This window comes from Schistocerca gregaria, chromosome 2 (assembly GCF_023897955.1).
Source record: "Schistocerca gregaria isolate iqSchGreg1 chromosome 2, iqSchGreg1.2, whole genome shotgun sequence".
Lineage (NCBI taxonomy): Eukaryota > Metazoa > Arthropoda > Insecta > Orthoptera > Acrididae > Schistocerca > Schistocerca gregaria.
Window position 1 is genome coordinate 582,574,534 of NC_064921.1, and position 19,907 is coordinate 582,594,440.

At 39.8% G+C, this 19,907-nt stretch overlaps 1 protein-coding gene across 4 annotated transcripts in view; it reads left to right on the plus strand.

Moving 5' to 3' along the window:
- Positions 1-11,886: 11,886 nt before the first annotated feature.
- LOC126333508 (arf-GAP domain and FG repeat-containing protein 1) overlaps positions 11,887-19,907 on the plus strand; it is a 97,226-nt gene continuing 89,205 nt past the window's right edge. The window contains exons 1-2 of one of the 4 annotated variants that reach the window (XM_049996744.1): positions 11,984-12,545; positions 12,634-12,856. In XM_049996744.1, coding sequence (XP_049852701.1) covers positions 12,693-12,856 — 164 coding nt within the window. In that variant the 5' untranslated portion in view covers positions 11,984-12,545; positions 12,634-12,692. Of the gene's footprint in view, positions 12,857-19,907 lie in introns of all 4 variants that reach the window. The other 3 variants (XM_049996742.1, XM_049996743.1, XM_049996741.1) reach the window with 3 other exon arrangements.

The following is a 19,907-nucleotide window of genomic DNA, read 5'->3' on the forward strand; positions in this document are numbered from 1 at the left end:
CAAATTTTTTTGTGTTTAGACATACAAAAAGGAAAAGAGAAAATTTAAATTTATTAAAGGTGGTTGGAGAGCGAGAGTGGAGACTGTGGGGCAGAATAAGAGTGAAAAGTAAAGCATATTTATATATGTAAACACCAACTGATTACAGTGCTAAGCTATAAAGTTGGCAAGATTTCATTTTTTTGATGCACATTTTGCTTTCACGAGAAAAATCACAGACATGCCAGCCTACAGTGCTAACCACTACACCATGATACATGCAATAAAGATTGCGGCAATATGTTTATAATGTTTATTATTAGCTGTTCAGTATATTTTGATACAACTGGCCTTATTAGCATGTAAGGTACAGCCAATGCAATTAATACATCAGATTTGTAAGTAAATAAAAGTACATGTTAGTGAGAGTGCAACTGGTTCTGAAAGCTTCTGCAGCATGTTGGTCATAGGAATGTTCTCCTGATAAATGGGATCAACTTTCCATGCAACTATTTCAAACTCAGAGAGCAGCCATCTAGCAGGATTATGCCTGCACAGTGAGGCATTACATACGATTTAGTAACTGACTATAATAGAGGTAACCCAAAGCTTCATTTTTGAGAATATGATGGTTTTCATAATTTCATGATATACACTCCTGGAAATGGAAAAAAGAACACATTGACACCGGTGTGTCAGACCCACCATACTTGCTCCGGACATTGCAAGAGGGCTGTACAAGCAATGATCACACGCACGGCACAGCAGACACACCAGGAACCGCGGTGTTAGCCATCGAATGGCGCTAGCTGCGCAGCATTTGTGCACCGCCGCCGTCAGTGTCAGCCAGTTTGCAGTGGCATAAGGAGTTCCATCGCAGTCTTTAACACTGGTAGCATGCCGCGACAGTGTGGACGTGAACCGTATGTGCAGTTGACGGACTTTGAGCGAGGGCGTATAGTGGGCATGCGGGAGGCCGGGTGGATGTACCGCCGAATTGCTCAACACATGGGGCGTGAGGTCTCCACAGTACATCGATGTTGTGGCCAGTGGTCGGCGGAAGGTGCACGTGTCCGTCGACCTGGGACCAGACCGCAGCGACGCACGGATGCACTCCAAGACCGTAGGATCCTACGCAGTGCCGTAGGGGACCGCACCGCCACTTCCCAGCAAATTAGGGACGCTGTTGCTCCTGGGGTATCGGCGAGGACCATTCGCAACCGTCTCCATGAAGCTGGGCTACAGTCCCACACACCGTTAGGCCGTCTTCCGCTCACGCCCCAACATCGTGCAGCCCGCCTCCAGTGGTGTCGCGACAGGCGTGAATGGAGGGACGAATGGAGACGTGTCGTCTTCAGCGATGAGAGTCGCTTCTGCCTTGGTGCCAATGATGGTCGTATGCGTGTTTGGCGCCGTGCTGGTGAGCGCCACAATCAGGACTGCATACAACCGAGGCACACACGGCCAACACCCGGCATCATGGTGTGGGGAGCGATCTCCTACACTGGCCGTACACCTCTGGTGATCGTCGAGGGGACACTGAATAGTGCACGGTACATCCAAACCGTCATCGAACCCATCGTTCTACCATTCCTAGACCGGCAAGGGAACTTGCTGTTCCAACAGGACAATGCACGTCCGCATGTATCCCGTGCCACCCAACGTGCTCTAGAAGGTGTAAGTCAACTACCCTGGCCAGCAAGATCTCCGGATCTGTCCCCCATTGAGCATGTTTGGGACTGGATGAAGCGTCGTCTCACGCAGTCTGCACGTCCAGCACGAACGCTGGTCCAACTGAGGCGCCAGGTGGAAATGGCATGGCAAGCTGTTCCACAGGACTACATCCAGCATCTCTACGATCGTCTCCATGGGAGAATAGCAGCCTGCATTGCTGCGAAAGGTGGATATACACTGTACTAATGCAGACATTGTGCATGTTCTGTTGCCTGTGTCTATGTGCCTGTGGTTCTGTCAGTGTGATCATGTTATGTATCTGACCCCAATAATGTGTCAATAAAGTTTCCCCTTCCTGAGACGATGAATTCACGGTGTTCATATTTCAATTTCCAGGAGTGTACAAATTAATTCGAAATTTGCTCTGCCCTTGCTTATACAATCAACATGTATTTTTTGAAATTTTCAATTACTAACCATCTGTAAATTAGGGAAATGATCCATATTCATTAGGAATTTTCAAGGCAAAATTTTGGAATGTTTTTAACATCAGATTACCAAAACTCTAGAAAAAAATTGTATATGACAGCTTAAAGAAATTCTTAGGTCAAACGTAATACTTATTAATGCCTATTATGGTTTAGAAAAAAATAAATTATGTTTCAGTGCACTAACCAATAATCTGAAAAAATTCCTATACATGAAACAAAATTTTGCTTCTCCTTTCTTAGAGATGAATGATCCTTTTGGCAAACCAGAAATTCTTTGTGTTAAACAGTCAATTGCATAGCTATAAAACAAGAAACTGAAGTAACCTTCATTGAAATCTATGTCTCAAGAAGTGCTTTTTACCAGAAAAATTTTGTTTAAAAATGATATAACAAGCAAATAAGAACACCATATATCTGAAAAATATAAATGTAAATCAGTATCATAACAGTTTTATGGTATTGAAGAATATATGAATCATCAGCATAAAAGTTTCCCGACCCATTTTCTTCATTATAGTGAAGTACCTACTTTAAAAAATAATTATACTTGAATAAACATTAAAAAATTTGTTTTCCCCACTAATTTGTACTGTGATGATTGTTAAGTGAGGTGCATCATGTCATACATAAGAACATTCTATTCACTAACTTACATATTGTGATGAATACTATGTCATTATGTTGAAAACTAGTAAATGGAACTGAAGTGTACTCAGAATTTTGGATTGCAAAATTCTGTTTAGACCACTTCAAATGTATGACAGTACTGTCTCATCACTAAGCTGGTGAACTTAGGATATAATTTAATAGCAAGAACACAACACTTTTAGAAAAGTTATCTTCTTCCTTTAATATCCAAAAGATGACACATAGCAACAAAAAACCTCATAGAATAAAAGCATGGAAAATAAAAGAAACTCTCAGGTGTAGAGAAATTCACACAACACAAAACCATGCACCACCATAGAAGAGGAGCAGAAACGCACAGTTCTGATTTATTTACTTTAACACTTCCCCCCAAATCAAACTGTGGTGCACTGAACAACTTTCAAATGAAAAATTAGAGGTCAAAACACATTAGTTACAAAGTCCTATCTTGGTACACATTGCTTTAAATTCGTTTTATTTTAAAGGCTTTGTAAACATGTCACCAAGTTGATTTTCAGAAAACACATATTATACATTGATATCCCCATTTTGATAGAGTTACCACACAAAATAATGTGGTACTTCGATGTGCTTAGAGCGTTTGTGGAACTCTGAATTTTTCACTAATTTCATGGCACTCGCATTCTCAATTAACAATATGGGCATGTTTCTTTTTCCACTGATGTCCAATAGCAGTCTGTTAAGCCATACTAACTGCTTGGCTCCTTCACTTGCAGCAACGAACTCTGCTTCAGTGGTGGACAGAGCAACTGACTTCTGTAGTTCAGATGTCCACGATACAACCATGTTGTCAATCATTGAACAAATAAATTTATTGATTGTCTTGTTTTAGTGTGGCCAGTAAAGTCAGCATCAGCATAGGCATAAAGTTAGCCGCTAGATGAACTACAGAAGACACCTAAGTCTGAAGTACCACAAAGATATCTGAAAAAACGTTTTACTGCATTCTGATCAGAAGAAGTGGGTTTAGCCATAGATCGAGCAACTTTTGAAACAGCATGAGCGACATCTGGACGTGTAGAGCACGTCAGGTACATTAATGACCCCACAGCTGAAGAATAAGGAACATTGTATTCATTGTCTAATTGTTTATTACCACAGGAATTTCCTAATGGTTTCGAATCAGCCATGTTCAAACAATCTTCTCTGTAATTGCTCGCTGTGAATTAAACAAGCCAGACTTTCCTTGCTCTATTTGCATGCATGAAACTGAGCGTACAGACCCACTGTTATTTTGAATTTTGTCTTTAAAATATCTAAAAACGAATTCACTGCACTTTGAGTTGTTCCTGCAATAAGTGCATCATCGACATAAATAGCACTCAGTAATTATCCTGTTTGTCGAATGTAAATTCAAGGACCTACGGTCGAACTAATAAAGGCATTTTTTCCACGAATGAATGAAACTTATTATTCCAGCAATGAGGTGCTTGCTGAAGCCCATACAATGATTTCTTAAGGAGCCACACACGACCTGACCCGTCATCGAAACCTTCAGGCTGAGTCATGTATATTCCTGTATCCAAGTCACATATAAAAATGCAGTTCTAACGTCGAATTGACCAAGTTTCAAATTTTCTTCTGCGTCAGTCACTATTACAGCACGAATGACATCATAGCGAGCTACTGGACTAAAAGCTTCATCATAATCAAACCCAGGATGTTGAAACATACCACACACAACCAAACGAGCATGGTATAATCAATCGATCCATCAGGTGTATACACACGTCAATAAAGTTTTGCATCACCTCGGTTCCGAGAATTCCGAAACCTGTGCAGAAAATTGAAATAGCGATCACTATAAACATCATTTCCGCCATTTTTATTGCTAATGAAAATCACACATTGCATGTTGTACCACCATACAGCGAGACCTTCAGAAGTGGTGGTTCAGACTGCTGTACAAATCGGTACCTCTAACACCCAGCAGTACGTCCTCCTTCATTGATGTATGCCTGTACTCGTAATGGAATACTATCTACAAGTTCATCAAGGCACTGTTGGTCCAGAGTGTCACATTCCTCAACGGTGATTCGGTGTAGATCCCTCAGAGCGGTTGGTGGATCACGTCGTCCATAAACAGCCCTTTCCAATCTATTCCAGGCATGTTCGATAGGGTCCATGTCTGGAGAACATGCTGGCCACTCTAGTCGAGCGATGTCATTATCCTGAAGGAAGTCATTCACAAGATGTGCACGATGGGGGCACGAATTGACATCCATGAGGACGAATGTCTGGCCAGTATGCTGCTGATATGGTTGCACTATCAGTAGGATGGCATTCACATATCGTACAGCCTTTATGGCGCCTTCCATGACCACCAGCAGCGTCCGCCGACGCCACATAATGACACCCCAAAACAGCAGGGAACCTCCGCCTAGCTGCACTCGCTGGACAGTGTGTAAAGGCGCTCAGCCTGACTGGGTTGCCTCAAAACACGTCTCCGACGATTGTCTGGTTGAAGGCATATGCGACACTCATCGGTCAAGAGAACGTGACCCCAATCCTGATCGGTCCATTTGACATGTTGGTCTCTGTACTGTGCTGCATGTTGTTGTGGTTGCGAAGATGGACTCGCCATGGATGTCGGGTGTGAAGCTCCGCATCATGCAGCCTATTGCATACAGTTTGAGTCGTAATATGACGCCCTGTCGCTGCACAAAAAGCATTATTCAACATGGTGGCGTTGCTGTCAGGGTTCCTCAAAGCCATAATCTGTAGGTAGCGGTCATCCACTGCAGTGTTAGCCTTTGGGTGGCCTGAGCGAGGCATGTTACCGACAGTTCCTGTCTCTCTGTGTCTCCTCCATGTCCGAATAACATCGCTTTGGTTCGCTCTGAGACTCCTGGACACTTTCCTTGTTGAGAGCCCTTCCTGGCACAAACTAACAATGCGGACGCGGTCGAACTGTGGTATTGACCGTGTAGGCATGATTGCACAGATAACACGTGCTGTGTACGTCCAATCCAACGCAAATTCTCAATAAGAATTTTTGTCTTCTGCTCACATTCAGGAACACGATACCAGGTCGACCTGTAAAACAGATATTCGGGTCCAAATGTTTTGAAAATACGATGGTGGAGCAGCGAAGGGGGCAAAGTCGCATTTGGCTTAACTTTGTTCATTTCACTGCGCATGTCATGGAAAATGTTTGAAATAGCGACTTGTGTTTTGCTATTCATGTGACGTCATCTTTTGACGTTTCAAAGAAGCAATCGAACAACGTATATATTTGCTGCAATGAATATTCTTCAAATACTGATGCATGCGTGTTCCAAATTTCTTTTGCTTGAGTCTTCTTTCTTACTTGAATAGCAGGTTCCTCATTGTGCTCCATGCCAATGATATGAGCTGCCTGAGCGTTGCCAGCGCCTATCGGTTCGTCTTCCTTCCGCCACTGACGGACACCGACGTGTACCGTCTATAATTGAATAAAGAGAATGTCCGTTTAAACGAATTTGAATCTGCCATTTTCATGTTTCCCACTGATCTTCACTTGACGACTTGAGAATGTTTGTACGACTTGTCATCACTCAACTACCATTCCACAGATCTTGCAGTCTCACGAATATACTAGTAACTGGAAAAATAGTCTGGCGAAAGGATTCTATAATTCTCACTACCTGAAGCGTTCAAACCTGGGCCTATAACCTGTTGTGGTGAACTTAGGATATAATTTTATAGCAAGAACACAAGAACACAACACCTTTAGGAACAGTGATCTTCTCCTGTTAATATCTAAAAGACAACACATAACAACAAAAAACTTCATAGAGTAAAAGCATGGAAAATAAAATAACTCTTAGTAACACATAAATTCATACAAAACAAAACCAAGCACCACCATAGGAGAGGTGAGGAAACACACAGTTCTGATTTGTTTACTTTAACACATCTCACGTTTGATAAATCAAAAATATGAAGTAGCAAAAGCTAAATCAAAATACTAATTTATATTTTGGGAAAAAAAGTACAGTCTGTCATGTATCTAGTTTTCGGCCAAATCTTTCCAACCTTTGCATATATCTGTGGCTTGGTTCTAACAGTGCCAATGTCAATATAGGTCAAAACTGGTTTTATTGGTGTAGGCCATATAGTTTCATGTGCTCTTCCTAATGTTAAAACGACCAGTGTCTAAGACACATAGGATGAGAGATACTGGGGGTTTAAGATGTAAGCCCAAAAGTATTTTATCGAATTTCCAATCATCAGAAAAGGGCCAATCTTGACATTGTTTCTCCATCTTATTCTCCTTTTCTTATAAGAAGGGCCAATGTCGACATTGTCCGTTTTTGCTGACACATGGTTTCAGCAATCCAAACAGTGCTGTGACATTGGACTTAAATCTGGTGGGAATAAACCATAATAGGAGTTGTTCCTTTAACAATTCCCCTAACCATTCGGCGCATTGTAAGTGAGGGGACTAGACAATGGGCACAAAGATCATGTTTCACAGAGGTGATAAGCAAGAGCTTGAGGAGCAAACTGCACCTGAAATATAACTGCTGAAGCCTTCACTTTGTGTTGAAGGTAAGTTTACTAAAATAAACTGCTATCAGGAGCATTTTTTCCAACACAAGACCATAAATTTACTGGTATCTGTACTTGATGCCAATATAAAATATTATCAACCGCCTATTAAATTTATTTCATTTTTATTTTGTTGAAAGTCATCCCAGCACCAGTACAGACGGAAATGCATGTTCCTAATTATTGGCAGACGTGATTTCAAGTTCTGATGAAAATGTATTTGAAGATTCCGATGAATATGTTCCAAGTGGTGACGAAAGTAGTGATGAAAGCAATGACAGAGGGAATATAGCTGTACAAAAAATAGTTAAAAGATCTTCAAAGATTGGAGGCATTGATTTAATTCAACAGCAGCATGGCAATGGAACAACAAGATTCAGTGGAAGGGGGATGAAGAAATGTGATCCACAGGATTCATCCAGAAAAAGAAAGCGAAACGAAAAATTGTGGGAGAAAAATCGGAGGAAAGAACTGAAAATGCAGCAAAGGAATATGTGATGTCCAAAGGAAAAGTTATACCTGCTAAAGTTCTCAAATCATCGTGCAACTGCAGGAAAAATTACGGAGGAAAAGTAAATGACGATGAGAGAGAGGAGATGTTCATAGAATATTACAAATTCTCCCCAGAAGCTCAAAATCAGTTCATAGCTAATCATGTGTCTGAGGAAAAGAAACACATGGAGCATTGGAGGAACAAACATGACGGAACTGCAAGCAGGCGAAAATATTCCAGGAAGTACTTTCTGTACAGTCCCTTGCAAACTAAGATAGAAGTATGTGAGAATATGTTCCTTAGTACATTTTCTTTGACACAAATGAAGGTAAGAATAATTGTGGAGAAAAGACAGGGCTATACAGGAGGAGTGTTGTGAAGATGGATGTGGTAAACGTTCTAATCATCCGAAAATTCGATCTGACGACATTAATTTAATAAAGGAATACATTAACATGTTTCCTTCCTACGAAATCCATTATTCTCGATCTCATTCTTCTAAAAAATGTTTATCTCCAAACTTGAGTATTTCAGCAATGTATTGACTCTATCAAGAATTTTGCTAACCCAATGGTATGAAGCCAAGAAGTGAAGCATGTTATCTTCCACAAACTGAAGACTGACACTTGTGCAAAATGTGACAAATATGCCATGATACTCAAGAATTGTGCTAATGATGCTAATTGCTGTAAAGTTGAGGTGGAATGACAGCAACATTTGGATTTTGCCAAGGCTGCTTACGATCAGAAAGACAATGATAAAAGGAAAGCTGAGCAGAATTCCAGTGTTTGATTTGCAAAAATTTCTACCCACTCTTTTCCTATGCTGTGGCGTGGCAAAAGACAACTTTGGACCTTCAACTTGACCGTCTACATAGAGAGACATGAAGAATGTTCGCCGTATCTTAAATTTTGAATGAAACAGTTGCAGGAACAGGTGGCCAAGAAATAGCTTCTTGTCTACATGAATATTTGATGAAACTGGCCAACGAAATTGTTGAGGTACACCTGTACAGCGGTTCGTGTGCCAAACAAAACGAAAATATTTTTATTGCCATCATGTTTCTGTGAGTAGTGGAAGAATTCATGATTCAGGAAAGAGCTTTGGAAATCAACCACAAATTTCTTGAAATTGGACATACTCACTTGCAAGCTGACTCCGTCCATGCAGCCATTGAGAAGACAAAGAAAACAACAACTGTTGAAGTACAGCTGCCAAGAGACTAGACCAAATTAATACGCATGTTTCCCCAAAAGCCACCCATAACTGCAATTGAGGTGGAACAAAGGACTTCTACAACTTTAAAGACTTTATGAGAAGTCATTATCTGCATAAGAAAATTAACACAGAAGGGAATCCTGTTGTTTGGAGCAAGATAAAATGGAAGAAGTATCACTCAGGCATGCCAGGAATTGTCTCCCACAAACAAAGTTACTCCTCAGAAGAAGCATTCAAGATGATAAATCTGAACAAAAGAAAACTCGACACTCGTCTATGCCAAAACTTGCACCTATCTCTGATGCCATCGTATCCATTTCAGAAAAGGAATTAAGGAATCTCCTTTCATACATCAATGTAAGCATTCGTCCATTCTACATGCAGTTCATGAATCATCTGAGAGCCAATACACAGTCAGATGAAAAAGATAAACAGATATCTCATGAAGGGGAGCATGAGGAGCTGATTATGACGGAAACGAATGATTATTTTTTTCTCTCCCCTTTTACAGTATCAGCCATAGTGTATGGCAATTATATGCCTGATATTAAGAAATGTGAATAAACAGTTTCCCCCTGATTATGAGACCAAACAGTGTTTTCATGATTTTCGGTGCTAAAATATGATTTTTGGAACATGTAACAGTTGATATTGGTCTCAGAAACTGACACATGGCAGGGAGAGTGGTGTGATGACCATATCCGCATTCAGTGATGCCTGTGAGCTGAGGATGAAATGGCGGACAATTGGTACCGATGGGCCTTCATAGCCTGTTGAGGAGGAGTTTTATAGTTTTTAATAATTGCTATCAGTTATTAAATTCTCGAGGAATGAATAAAGTGATTTAATTAATGAGTGCAAGGAAACATTTACCTTAAAATTACCTGTTTCTGGTTATTCAGTGTACCTGACCCTGACGTCCAAAAAGCCAATGTCAAATAATTTAAGAGAGTTCGTTGTTGTTGTTGTTGTGGTCTTCAGTCCTGAGACTGGTTTGATGCAGCTCCCCATGCTACTCTGTCCTGTGCAAGCTTCTTCATCTCCCAGTACCTACAGCAACCTACATCCTTCTGAATCTGCTTAGTGTATTCATCTCAAGAGAGTTCATGATGTTAAAAAGGGCCAATGTCCTTCTAAGTCCTTCAATTTTAAAGTTGAAAATTTTAGAAATCTATCATTAAAAATAAGCTTCAGTTAGGTTGATTTACTATAATGATAGTAACAAATAGCCCCAAATATGTTGTTAATAGTTGTCAGAAAATGACAGAAAATGTTCAGAAGCTTATAACTTAAAACCAAGATTCTTGACATTGGTCCTTTTAGAACCAAGCCACAGAAAAATCTTAGATCTCAATACTGAGTCACTAATAAATTCCCTCTTTGCAGATGACAATCTTTCCTAAGAGAAAAACCCATATGCAACTACAATCAGCTATACATAGGCTAACAGACAACAAATTGGTTGGTTTAAAGGAAATAAATTATTAACAAACACAGAAAAAATCACTGCTGAACTCAAATAAACCTGTAACATATATGTGTCAATAAACTCAAAGAGCCCTCCGACTTCAGGAGAAACAACATTATTAGACATGTGCTTTGATATGAGTTCAGGTAGCAGAAGTGTAAAGGAATAAAATGCAATACAGAATATAATATGTTTTAGCTTATGTTTTCCTAATAAAACCAACTTCTAGGCTGCAACAATTGCTTACTTTCCCGAATTCCGCCGCTTTATTTGCTGTAGAATAACATTACAGACGCCACATCACTTAGCTCACACACCTTATTGACCAAAAATTGAGCTTTAAGAGGTATACAACACGCTCAACTGACTGTTACTCTCTCTAAAGCCTTCAGTCTCAACATTTACCAAATTTTTTGTTCCAGAAAGTTGGAAAGAAACGAGAAAGCGTTTAAGAGATTAAAAGAAAAACTTTAATATTGATGAACATAATAAACGGGCAAAAGACAACTTGTATGTCTGGTCAATAAGAACATAAGCTTTTGAAACTTGCTGTACAAATCCTGCTATGTCGACTTACAATGATAAACTACGTTATTTATTCCTTCTCTTTGGTTAAGAATTCTCAGTGGACATTTAGTATAAGTTCACTGCTCCTATTCAGTTAGAAACTTTTTGCGACATGCAAATACTAAAAACATGAAAGCAAAAAAAAAAAAAAACTGCTGCTCCAAATTCGAGCTTGGGATCCTGTGTATTAACATTGACATTCAGTTATTCTGTTACTACAGTATCTATAACGTATTGTCTATTATGCAAAGTGATGTGTGTGTGTGTTATGGACAACGACGTGTCCCATAATGAGTAAAGAATTCTTGACTGAATAAAAACAATTAAATTCGTAACTCAAATGGAGGGCATGGAACAAACAATAATTTTCAGTGCCTATAGAGTCTTCCTGCCACTTACTACTATGTCTTGCTAAGTAGAGAAGGATGTCCACTCTTTAATCAAGGCAGTATTTTTCGAAGCACTAACCAGATTTTATTTTTTCTACAGTTTTATGGTCTTACACAACTGCTGTACAAGAAACAACAAGAAATTGTTCGCTCAAAAATGGTGATTCTTTCGGCGTGCGAGTAATCCCACAAGTCGACAGCTGCTTATGAATGTTAAAAAATAGAGATATACTGCATACTTCCCTTGAAAACCGAAAGAAAAAAATTAAAATCTGCGAAGCTCTGTTAGTCACGGAAATAAGTTGAAGTAAACATGACAATGCTGGAAATAACTCGACTCGATTGTTTGCAGACATTCACTGTTGTAGTCTGGGGCCAGGCAAAAAAAAAAAAAAGATTTTTTTGGGGCGTTGTCATAGGTTTCATAAGTGTAAGCCTTGCTTTTGCTGATTTTTCGTAGGGATTTTTTTTTTCAGAATAACGAAAATAGTGAATCAGTTTCAAAATATGCGCGCACAGCGACGGTGTAATTCTCTCTAAAGGATCCTCGTTTTCAGAAACATATAAATTCCGAATTTCCACTACTCGTTGTTTGGCAACTTGTGGGCGTCCTTTCACGCATTTAATGCTTATTTTCAATTAATATTTCGGATAAAATATCGAGATGCAAGGAAGATGCATAAGTAGACCCACAGGGAGACAAGACATTGTCAGGCAATATCATTTGTTCACATTTTCAAGTTATTTGAAAAACACGCCTAACATTCGTCTAGCATCAGTCGTAGCTCAGTTTCTGATTACTTGGTGAAAGTTAAAACAAAATACTCGGCCTTAAAATGATAATGCCAGATAGAAAGTGAGCAGTTCTTCCAATGCTTTCACGCAGCACGCGAATCTACAAAGAATTTAACTTAGTATCTTTATTTTTGCTTAAACAACATATGTAACTGGCTTTCATTGCGCCTCGAATATTGGCTGTGTACTGGAATGTGGGTAGTACCTCGAGTTGGACGGCTGACAGCGGCGATTTGAGTAATACATATGAGGCAAAAAAGTCTATTGATGTAACTATAACGTGTTAAGCGTTTTACTGTCTAACCGACGACAGGGCACAGTTCCACGACCTTTGCCCCTTGAATATCTGTGTTGCAGCCCATCAAATCGTTGTAGTTGAGAGACGTGCGCTGGTGAATAAAGAAGAGAAATGCAACATGGCCTCCGCACGGAAGAAGCAAGATGACAAGCACTTAAAAATATTACGGGAATTAGTGTCGTTACCAGCAAACAAAGAGTGTTTTGATTGTCATCAGAGAGGGCCGACTTACGTGAACATGACAATTGGATCATTTGTTTGCACATCATGCTCGGGGATGCTGTAAGTGTATAACTGCTATCACTTAATTGTTAAAGACTTCATTATACAGCAAATGCTCTACTGACAGTGGGTTCTGACAGCCTGTTTGTAACATTGCTGTTGCCTCTCATCGTGGTGCGGTTGCATTTCAACGACATATGAATATTTCATTATTAGTGCTGAATTATTTTTTTGCATGTGCTAGTGCGAAAAAGGTGCGAACGTAATCTAAACGCTTATCAGAAAAACAATCTTTTGCGGGAAGGTACAGTAGCCCCCTTTCCGCGGTGAATTACTGGGTGTTTACAAGGCTGTTTCATTACATGGCTACATCACTTTTTGTTATACTGTCATTCTCGCTGACTAAAAAAACTAATACCTCTCTCTTAAATCAAGAATTCTGATCTCAAAAGCGTTGAAATTTTTATTTTGTACTTTGTTTACGCAAACGTACCCTGTTTTACGACGTACCTATTAGTGTTACCAAACTATTAATTCAGAGTTAGTTATCATCCTTGTTGTCGGTCCTCTCCAGAAGCCGTTTAAGTAGCGCTGTTATTTATACAAACATTGGCATTAAGAAAACTGGATGCAGCACATAAGAATGACACATTGATGCACCACAAAACAATGAAATTTATTACTAAAGAATGACAGCAACATATGAAATCTGTTTGGTAAATGCACTGTCACATTTGTTAGGTATAACTGTTCTTTCATGTACTGTTACATATACTTGTTTTCTATTAACACCAGTCCATTATGTTAAAAAAACTGATGAGGTACTCTTAGGGATGTACTGCAACCCCCTATGTATTGGTCACACAGGGATTGTAAAGATAAGATTAATTACTGTATTCACAGAGGCCTTCAAACAATTGTTCTTCCCACACTCCATATGTGAATGGATCAGGAAGAAACTCTACTAACTAGTACAATGTGACGTACATGCTGCCATTGACCTCATGGTGGTTTGTGGAGTATATATATAGATGTAGTTTTATTGAAGTGTAAAGGCCATGGTCTGAAAAAGTTGTGAATTTTGTTCATTTCTTTTTGAAGCAAAGTACTGTATATTGTCCACAGTACTTTAGTTGTCATGTACAGCAATTCATTCACTTACTGTTGTGGTGTTTGGGGATACCTTAAGAAATTTGTTAACATTGAACAGTTAATTGCAAAAATAAAAAGTTTGTATATGTACTGTAACTAGACAAGTCTTGCAGAGAATATTCAAGTGACGAAATAGATAAAATCCTTCACATTTGCATCCACCAGCAGTTCCAGGTACTTTATGCCTCTTTATGTAATCAAAGGATTTTATATGTAAATTTGTTACTTTCATAGAAAACGTGGTACAAAACTTTGTTGCCATATCTTCAAAACTGTGAATTTGGTGCTTTTTTGAAATAGTATGTGTTTTTTATCAATGTCCCCCTTAACATAGATTTGTTGTAGAATCTTAGAATATATTCTGAACCTGAACATAATGACGTTTCTTGAACAGAATGACCTTGTCAGTGCCAACCAGCATGGATTTTTAAAACATTGGTCATGTGAGACCCAAATTGTCCCTTTCTCACACAACATACTGAAATTTTGGATCAAGGCAATCAAGTAGGTGCTGTATTTCTTGATGTCCGAAAAAGCATTTGACTCGATACCATATCTACATTTATTGTCAAAAGTATGATCATATGGGGTATTATGAAAGTTATGACTGGACTCAGGACTTTTTGGTAGGGAGGATGCAGCATGTTATCTGGACCATGGAGAGTCATGGTCAGATGTAGAAGTAGCTTCAGGTGTGCCAAAGGGAAGTATGTTGGAACTCAGGCTTTTTGCAGATGATGGAGTTATGTACAATGAAGCCCTGCCTGAAAGAAGCTGCATAAATATTCAGTTATATCTTCATAAAATTTCAAAGTGGTGCAGTGACTGATTTAAGTGTTCAGAAGTGTAAAATTTTGCACTGCACAAAGTGAAAACAAAAAAAAAAAAAAAATGTAATATCCTATGACTACCAATGAGTCACTGTTGGAATTGATCAACTCATAGAAATACCTGGGTTAAAACATTGTAAGGATATGAAATGGAATGATCACATAGGTTCTGTCTTGGGGAAGACAGTGGTGCTTACAAGCCACTCGTGTGACCATTTCTAGAATATTTCTCAAGTGTGTGGGACCTCTACCAGGTAGGACTAACAGGGGTAATTGAACATCTACAGAGAAGGGCAGCTCAAATGGTCACAGGTTCGTTTAACAGTAGGATAGTGTAACAGAGGTACTGAAGGAATTGAACTGAAAGACTCTTGAAGATAGACATAAACTACCCCGAGAAAGTCTACTGACAAAGTTTAAAGAACCAGCTTTAAATGATTGCTCCAGTAATATACTACAAATCCCAACATATTGCACACGTAGGGATCGTGATGATAAGATAAACATAATTACTGCACGCACAGAGGCATTCAAACAACCATTCTTCCCATGCTTCATACATATAGGGATCAGGAAGAAACCCCAGTGACTGGTACAGTGGGACATACCCTCTTCCCTGCACCTCACAGTAGATTGCAGAGTATACATTTAAATGTAGATATACATATGAGTACAAAAGGGAAGTAATGGGACAAATAAAAATCAATCATAGTGGCGTCATGTAGAACACTTAACCCAACTGAGGACTTTTTGTACCTTACCAAACCAAACACCAGGATTTTAACAATGCTCTTATACCACTCATAAATTGTAGGCACACTTTGAGGTCCTTTACCATACTCTTTATGAAAATTATGTTGCACAGTTGTTGCAGACTTTGATTCTTCAAAGCAAAACACACAGTGAACATGCATGCCATCAGTGAAGAGAGCCATCTTTCCTACAACTGTCATTAGCACTTGTGATGGTGCGATTTGGTAGTAGTGTCCTATACGAGTCAAAGCTTGATCTACTCTCCTACAAAACTGTGTCAAGACTAGGTCCGTCAGTTGAGTGAGAAACCTCAGAAGCACGCTGCATAATAAAAAAAAGAAATGTGTTGTTAATGAAAATTGAGTCCGGGGGGGGGGGGGGGGGGGGGAGATCAATATTCGAAGATTTGTTCAATGGCAAGTTCTCGTATTCGTACTTCAGGAAAATCGGTATCAGGTAAGAGAATCCAAATAGCCCAAGTAATGTGATAAACACTTAGGTGTATGTCCATAGGTGGCAGTACACATTTTGGCTCTAAAGGTATGTACTAGCTAGCAATTGTGCATCCAATTTATTGGCTCTCTGAATTGAATGTTCCTTTTACCTGAGCTGACGTGGTCTTACTATGCTGTTTCTGTGGAATCCGGGAAAGCGAGGGGAAAAGTACAGCAGTTATACTCTGAGGGCATGGAACTCTGCTGTGTGGTTTAGTGAAGGAGTACTCTGGGGTAAAATATTCAAGGAGTAAAATAGTCCTCCATTCATATTTGGGGCAGGGATCAGTAGTGGTTATTGTCAGAATAAAAAGTAGATCTGACAATCTGATGTTCTACAGGTCAGAGCATGAACAGTCAGATACATTAATAATACTGGTAGGCTAGACAAACTAAAAAGAGATATGAATAGATGGAGTTAGATAAAATGGTAACAAGTGAAATGCATTGGCAGGAAGAATGGGCCTTTTGATAAGGAGAATATAGGGTGGTCAAAAGAAAATTGGGTAGTGCAGAAGTTGGTCTAATAATGACCAAGAAAAAGGGAATGGTTGTGAACAATATAATCAATATATTACCTTAGCCAAGATAAATACGATGCCACAATATACCACAGATGGAGAGGACTGAAAAGGGGGAAACTTCCTGGTATACTTTTTGAACAGCCCACAATTTATTAATTGCAGACACTTTGTTTAAGAACAGTGAAGGAAGTTGAATACATGGAAGAGACTGGGGCACACTTCAAGGTTTCAAATGGGTTATATAATAGTGAAACAAATTTAGAAATATTTCCAAGAGTCTTTTCCCTCTGTGTACCGTTATCCCTTTCCCTTGAGTGGACTGTGCTGTTTGTGTTGGTTCTGCCTTGATTTCTACCATCCTAGATCATGGGGCCAATGACCTTACTGTTTGGTCCGCTTACCTGAATCAAGCAAGCAACTATTTCCAAGAGCGGACATAGATTCACATCGTAATTTATCGAATATGGAATGCGAACTAAAGTTGAAGAAGGGGGGGTGGGGGGTTGGCAGGTGAAGGAGGGGTAAGAAAGTAAGGAATACTGACTTTTTGAGAGTTTCAGATGAAACGTTAGTCAGTGACTAGTGCAGTACTAAAGCTTGGAGCTCGGTCACAGCCCAAGCCATCAAGAACTGTTTCAGTCATGCTGCTGAAACTAAAGGCACGTTCAATGACACTGATAATCTGCCATTGTGTGCATCTGTGCCAGAAATCAACTGTGAAATTCTCAATCAGTGCGACTGTGAAATGTATGCAACACTAGATGATGAGTTTGTTACATCCAAAGTGGAAACTGGAGACAAAATTGGAAATGAAGTGAAGAATCAGGGTCATAGTGCCGTGAGTGAGCGAGGGAGGTGAAGAAGAAGAAGAAGGGGGGGGCGGGAGAGGAGGAGGAGAAGGAGAGTATGTTCTTACCGTGAGTGATACATTAGAAGCCAGGAATATCTTCTATGAAGCTGGGGAGGAAGCAGTGAAATTGCAAATGAAATAATGAGTATGGAATGTAATTTAGCAAGTGTGTATTGGGCAGATAAACAGCAGAGTAAAATGACTGATGATTTTATTCCTGAGTAAAGAAATTTGGTTAGTATTAGACACACTGCTGTATATGCTGTATCCAAGTAACTTTAATAGTGTAAACTGTATGAAAATTTTTTTAAAAAAAGGCTGAATAAGTTTGTCCTGTTCCATTTGCCACCACGAAAGACTGAAAGTAACGAATATTTGTCACAGCAATGATCCTTTATAACAAAATAATTTTGAAGGTCCTTTGAATGTTGTTATAACCAGGTCCCACTGTATGTTTAAACTGCAGTGTAATGAATTGTAGGGACAACTGAAGAATTGTGCCACATCAGGATCAAACCTGGATTTTCTGCATTTTGCAAACAGCCGTCTTAACTGTTAGGCTATCTGAGTGCAGTTCCATTTCTGCCTCAGACCCACAGTCAGTGATGTTTCCGCCATTGATTTCTGAACACTACTATTTGCAGTTCTTTCATGGAATGTGTGGGATCAGTGCCACTGCGGGAAACTGCGTCCATCAAGAACTGTGTCTTACTGTGCCGCAAGAGATACATATGAAATAAATCATATGCACTGAAATGAAATGAATGATTTGCTGGGAATTAAATCGTTGAAAGTGCAATAATGTGAAATGGTGTTGTTGGTGACGATGAAAGTTTGAGTCAGGGTTGTAGGTGTGGTCAAGAATGGTAATGATGTGGCAGTTGCTCTTGATATGCAGGAAATCCAGATTCTAGTCTCGGTCTGGCACAAATTTTCAGTTGTCACAGCATATTTATGTAATAAGGCATGGTTCCCAAAGGCTAAACCATTTGCCATCTGGTTACAAAAAAGTGGAACATCTGGTAGAAGCCAACCTGTAGCTAGATAAAGTTGGTTTCTGGAGAAATGTAAGAACATGCAAGACATTACAAATGCTGTGATTAATTTTAGAAGATATTTATAACATATCTGTCATTAGAAAAAGTTTGTGACAAAGTTAATATAATTTATGAAATTCTGAAAGTATCTGATAATATACAGGGTACAAAAGGCTAACTGCAACTGGTACAAATACTGTATTGCAATTGTATTATGGAAGTGAGATATGATACAGAGAAGGCAACAATATTATGAAACGGAAAGTTGCTAATCACCATGTAGTCGAGATGCTGAGTTGCACATAGGCACAACAAAAAGACTGTCACAATTTTTTCCGTTGTGCCTATCTGCGACTCAGCATCTCTGTTATACTTGCTTCAATGGCAGGGGGAGCAGGTGTCGTTCTGATCGGTGCAGGGCATATGGGGTGGGAAATGAACAGACAGATCCGTCTGCCAAGGAGGCCTGCAGAGAACAGAATGTGGCACAGTGTCCTATTCCCATACAGGCTCTCATTTATGTACTACATAGGAAGTTTGCCCAATTGCGGGATGAGGAATGGGTGGCTGACCGTAACAGACAATAAGCTGCCATTGGTGAATTCAACTATCCACCTGTGGCATTCCTCCTGCTGGTTCGCTCAAGTGGGATGAAGTGAAAAGTGAACCTCACCCGTCTTCAAATTGGGCACTGCCCTCTTAATACAGCTTTTTACTGCAGCAAGAGGAACCCCTCCCCCACTTCACCCCCCCCCCCCCCAATTTTGTGATGCTTGTGATGTGCATATCCCTGTGCGCCATATGTTTCTACTGCGATGCAAGAGCTGAAGCCCATATTGGTTGAGATACGCCCTCTATTTGTATTTTAGCTGATGATGAGATGAGTGTGACTAAAGTTTTAAAATTTTCTGGTGTGTCTGGGCTCTGGTGTAAGCTTTTAGGCTTGAGGTTTAGTGTGTTGCAGGGTGGCTGGCTTAACCTTTTTTTAATTCTTGCAGTCAGCCACATCCATATGCTGCTTTGTTTTACCTCCTTTTACCACTTTCTTCCTGTTTAGTTGATGTTTTGATATTGGCGTTCCATGCTTAAGTTTGTGGGCACACCTATATAGTTTCCCACATTTTGTTACTTTCAGTTTCCGTGCTGTTGTATACTCCTGTTAAATGTATTCTCTTGTCTCAAACTGTTTTCACGTGTGTGCTGAAGACCTCGATGTGCACCCATCGCAAGATATCCATCCTCCCCCCCCCCCCCCCCCATCTCTCTCTCTCTCTCTCTCTCTCTCTCTCTCTCTCTCTCTCTCTCTCTGTCTGTCTGTGTGTGTGTGTGTGTGTGTGTGTGTGTGTGTGTGTGTGTGTGTGTGAACAGGCCACCACACACAAAACATCATGTTCCATAATAGGTTGTAGAGACAAAATTAGCCCTATAGTAATCCTAAGATTTTGATCAATCCTCCACCATGCCCCCCCCC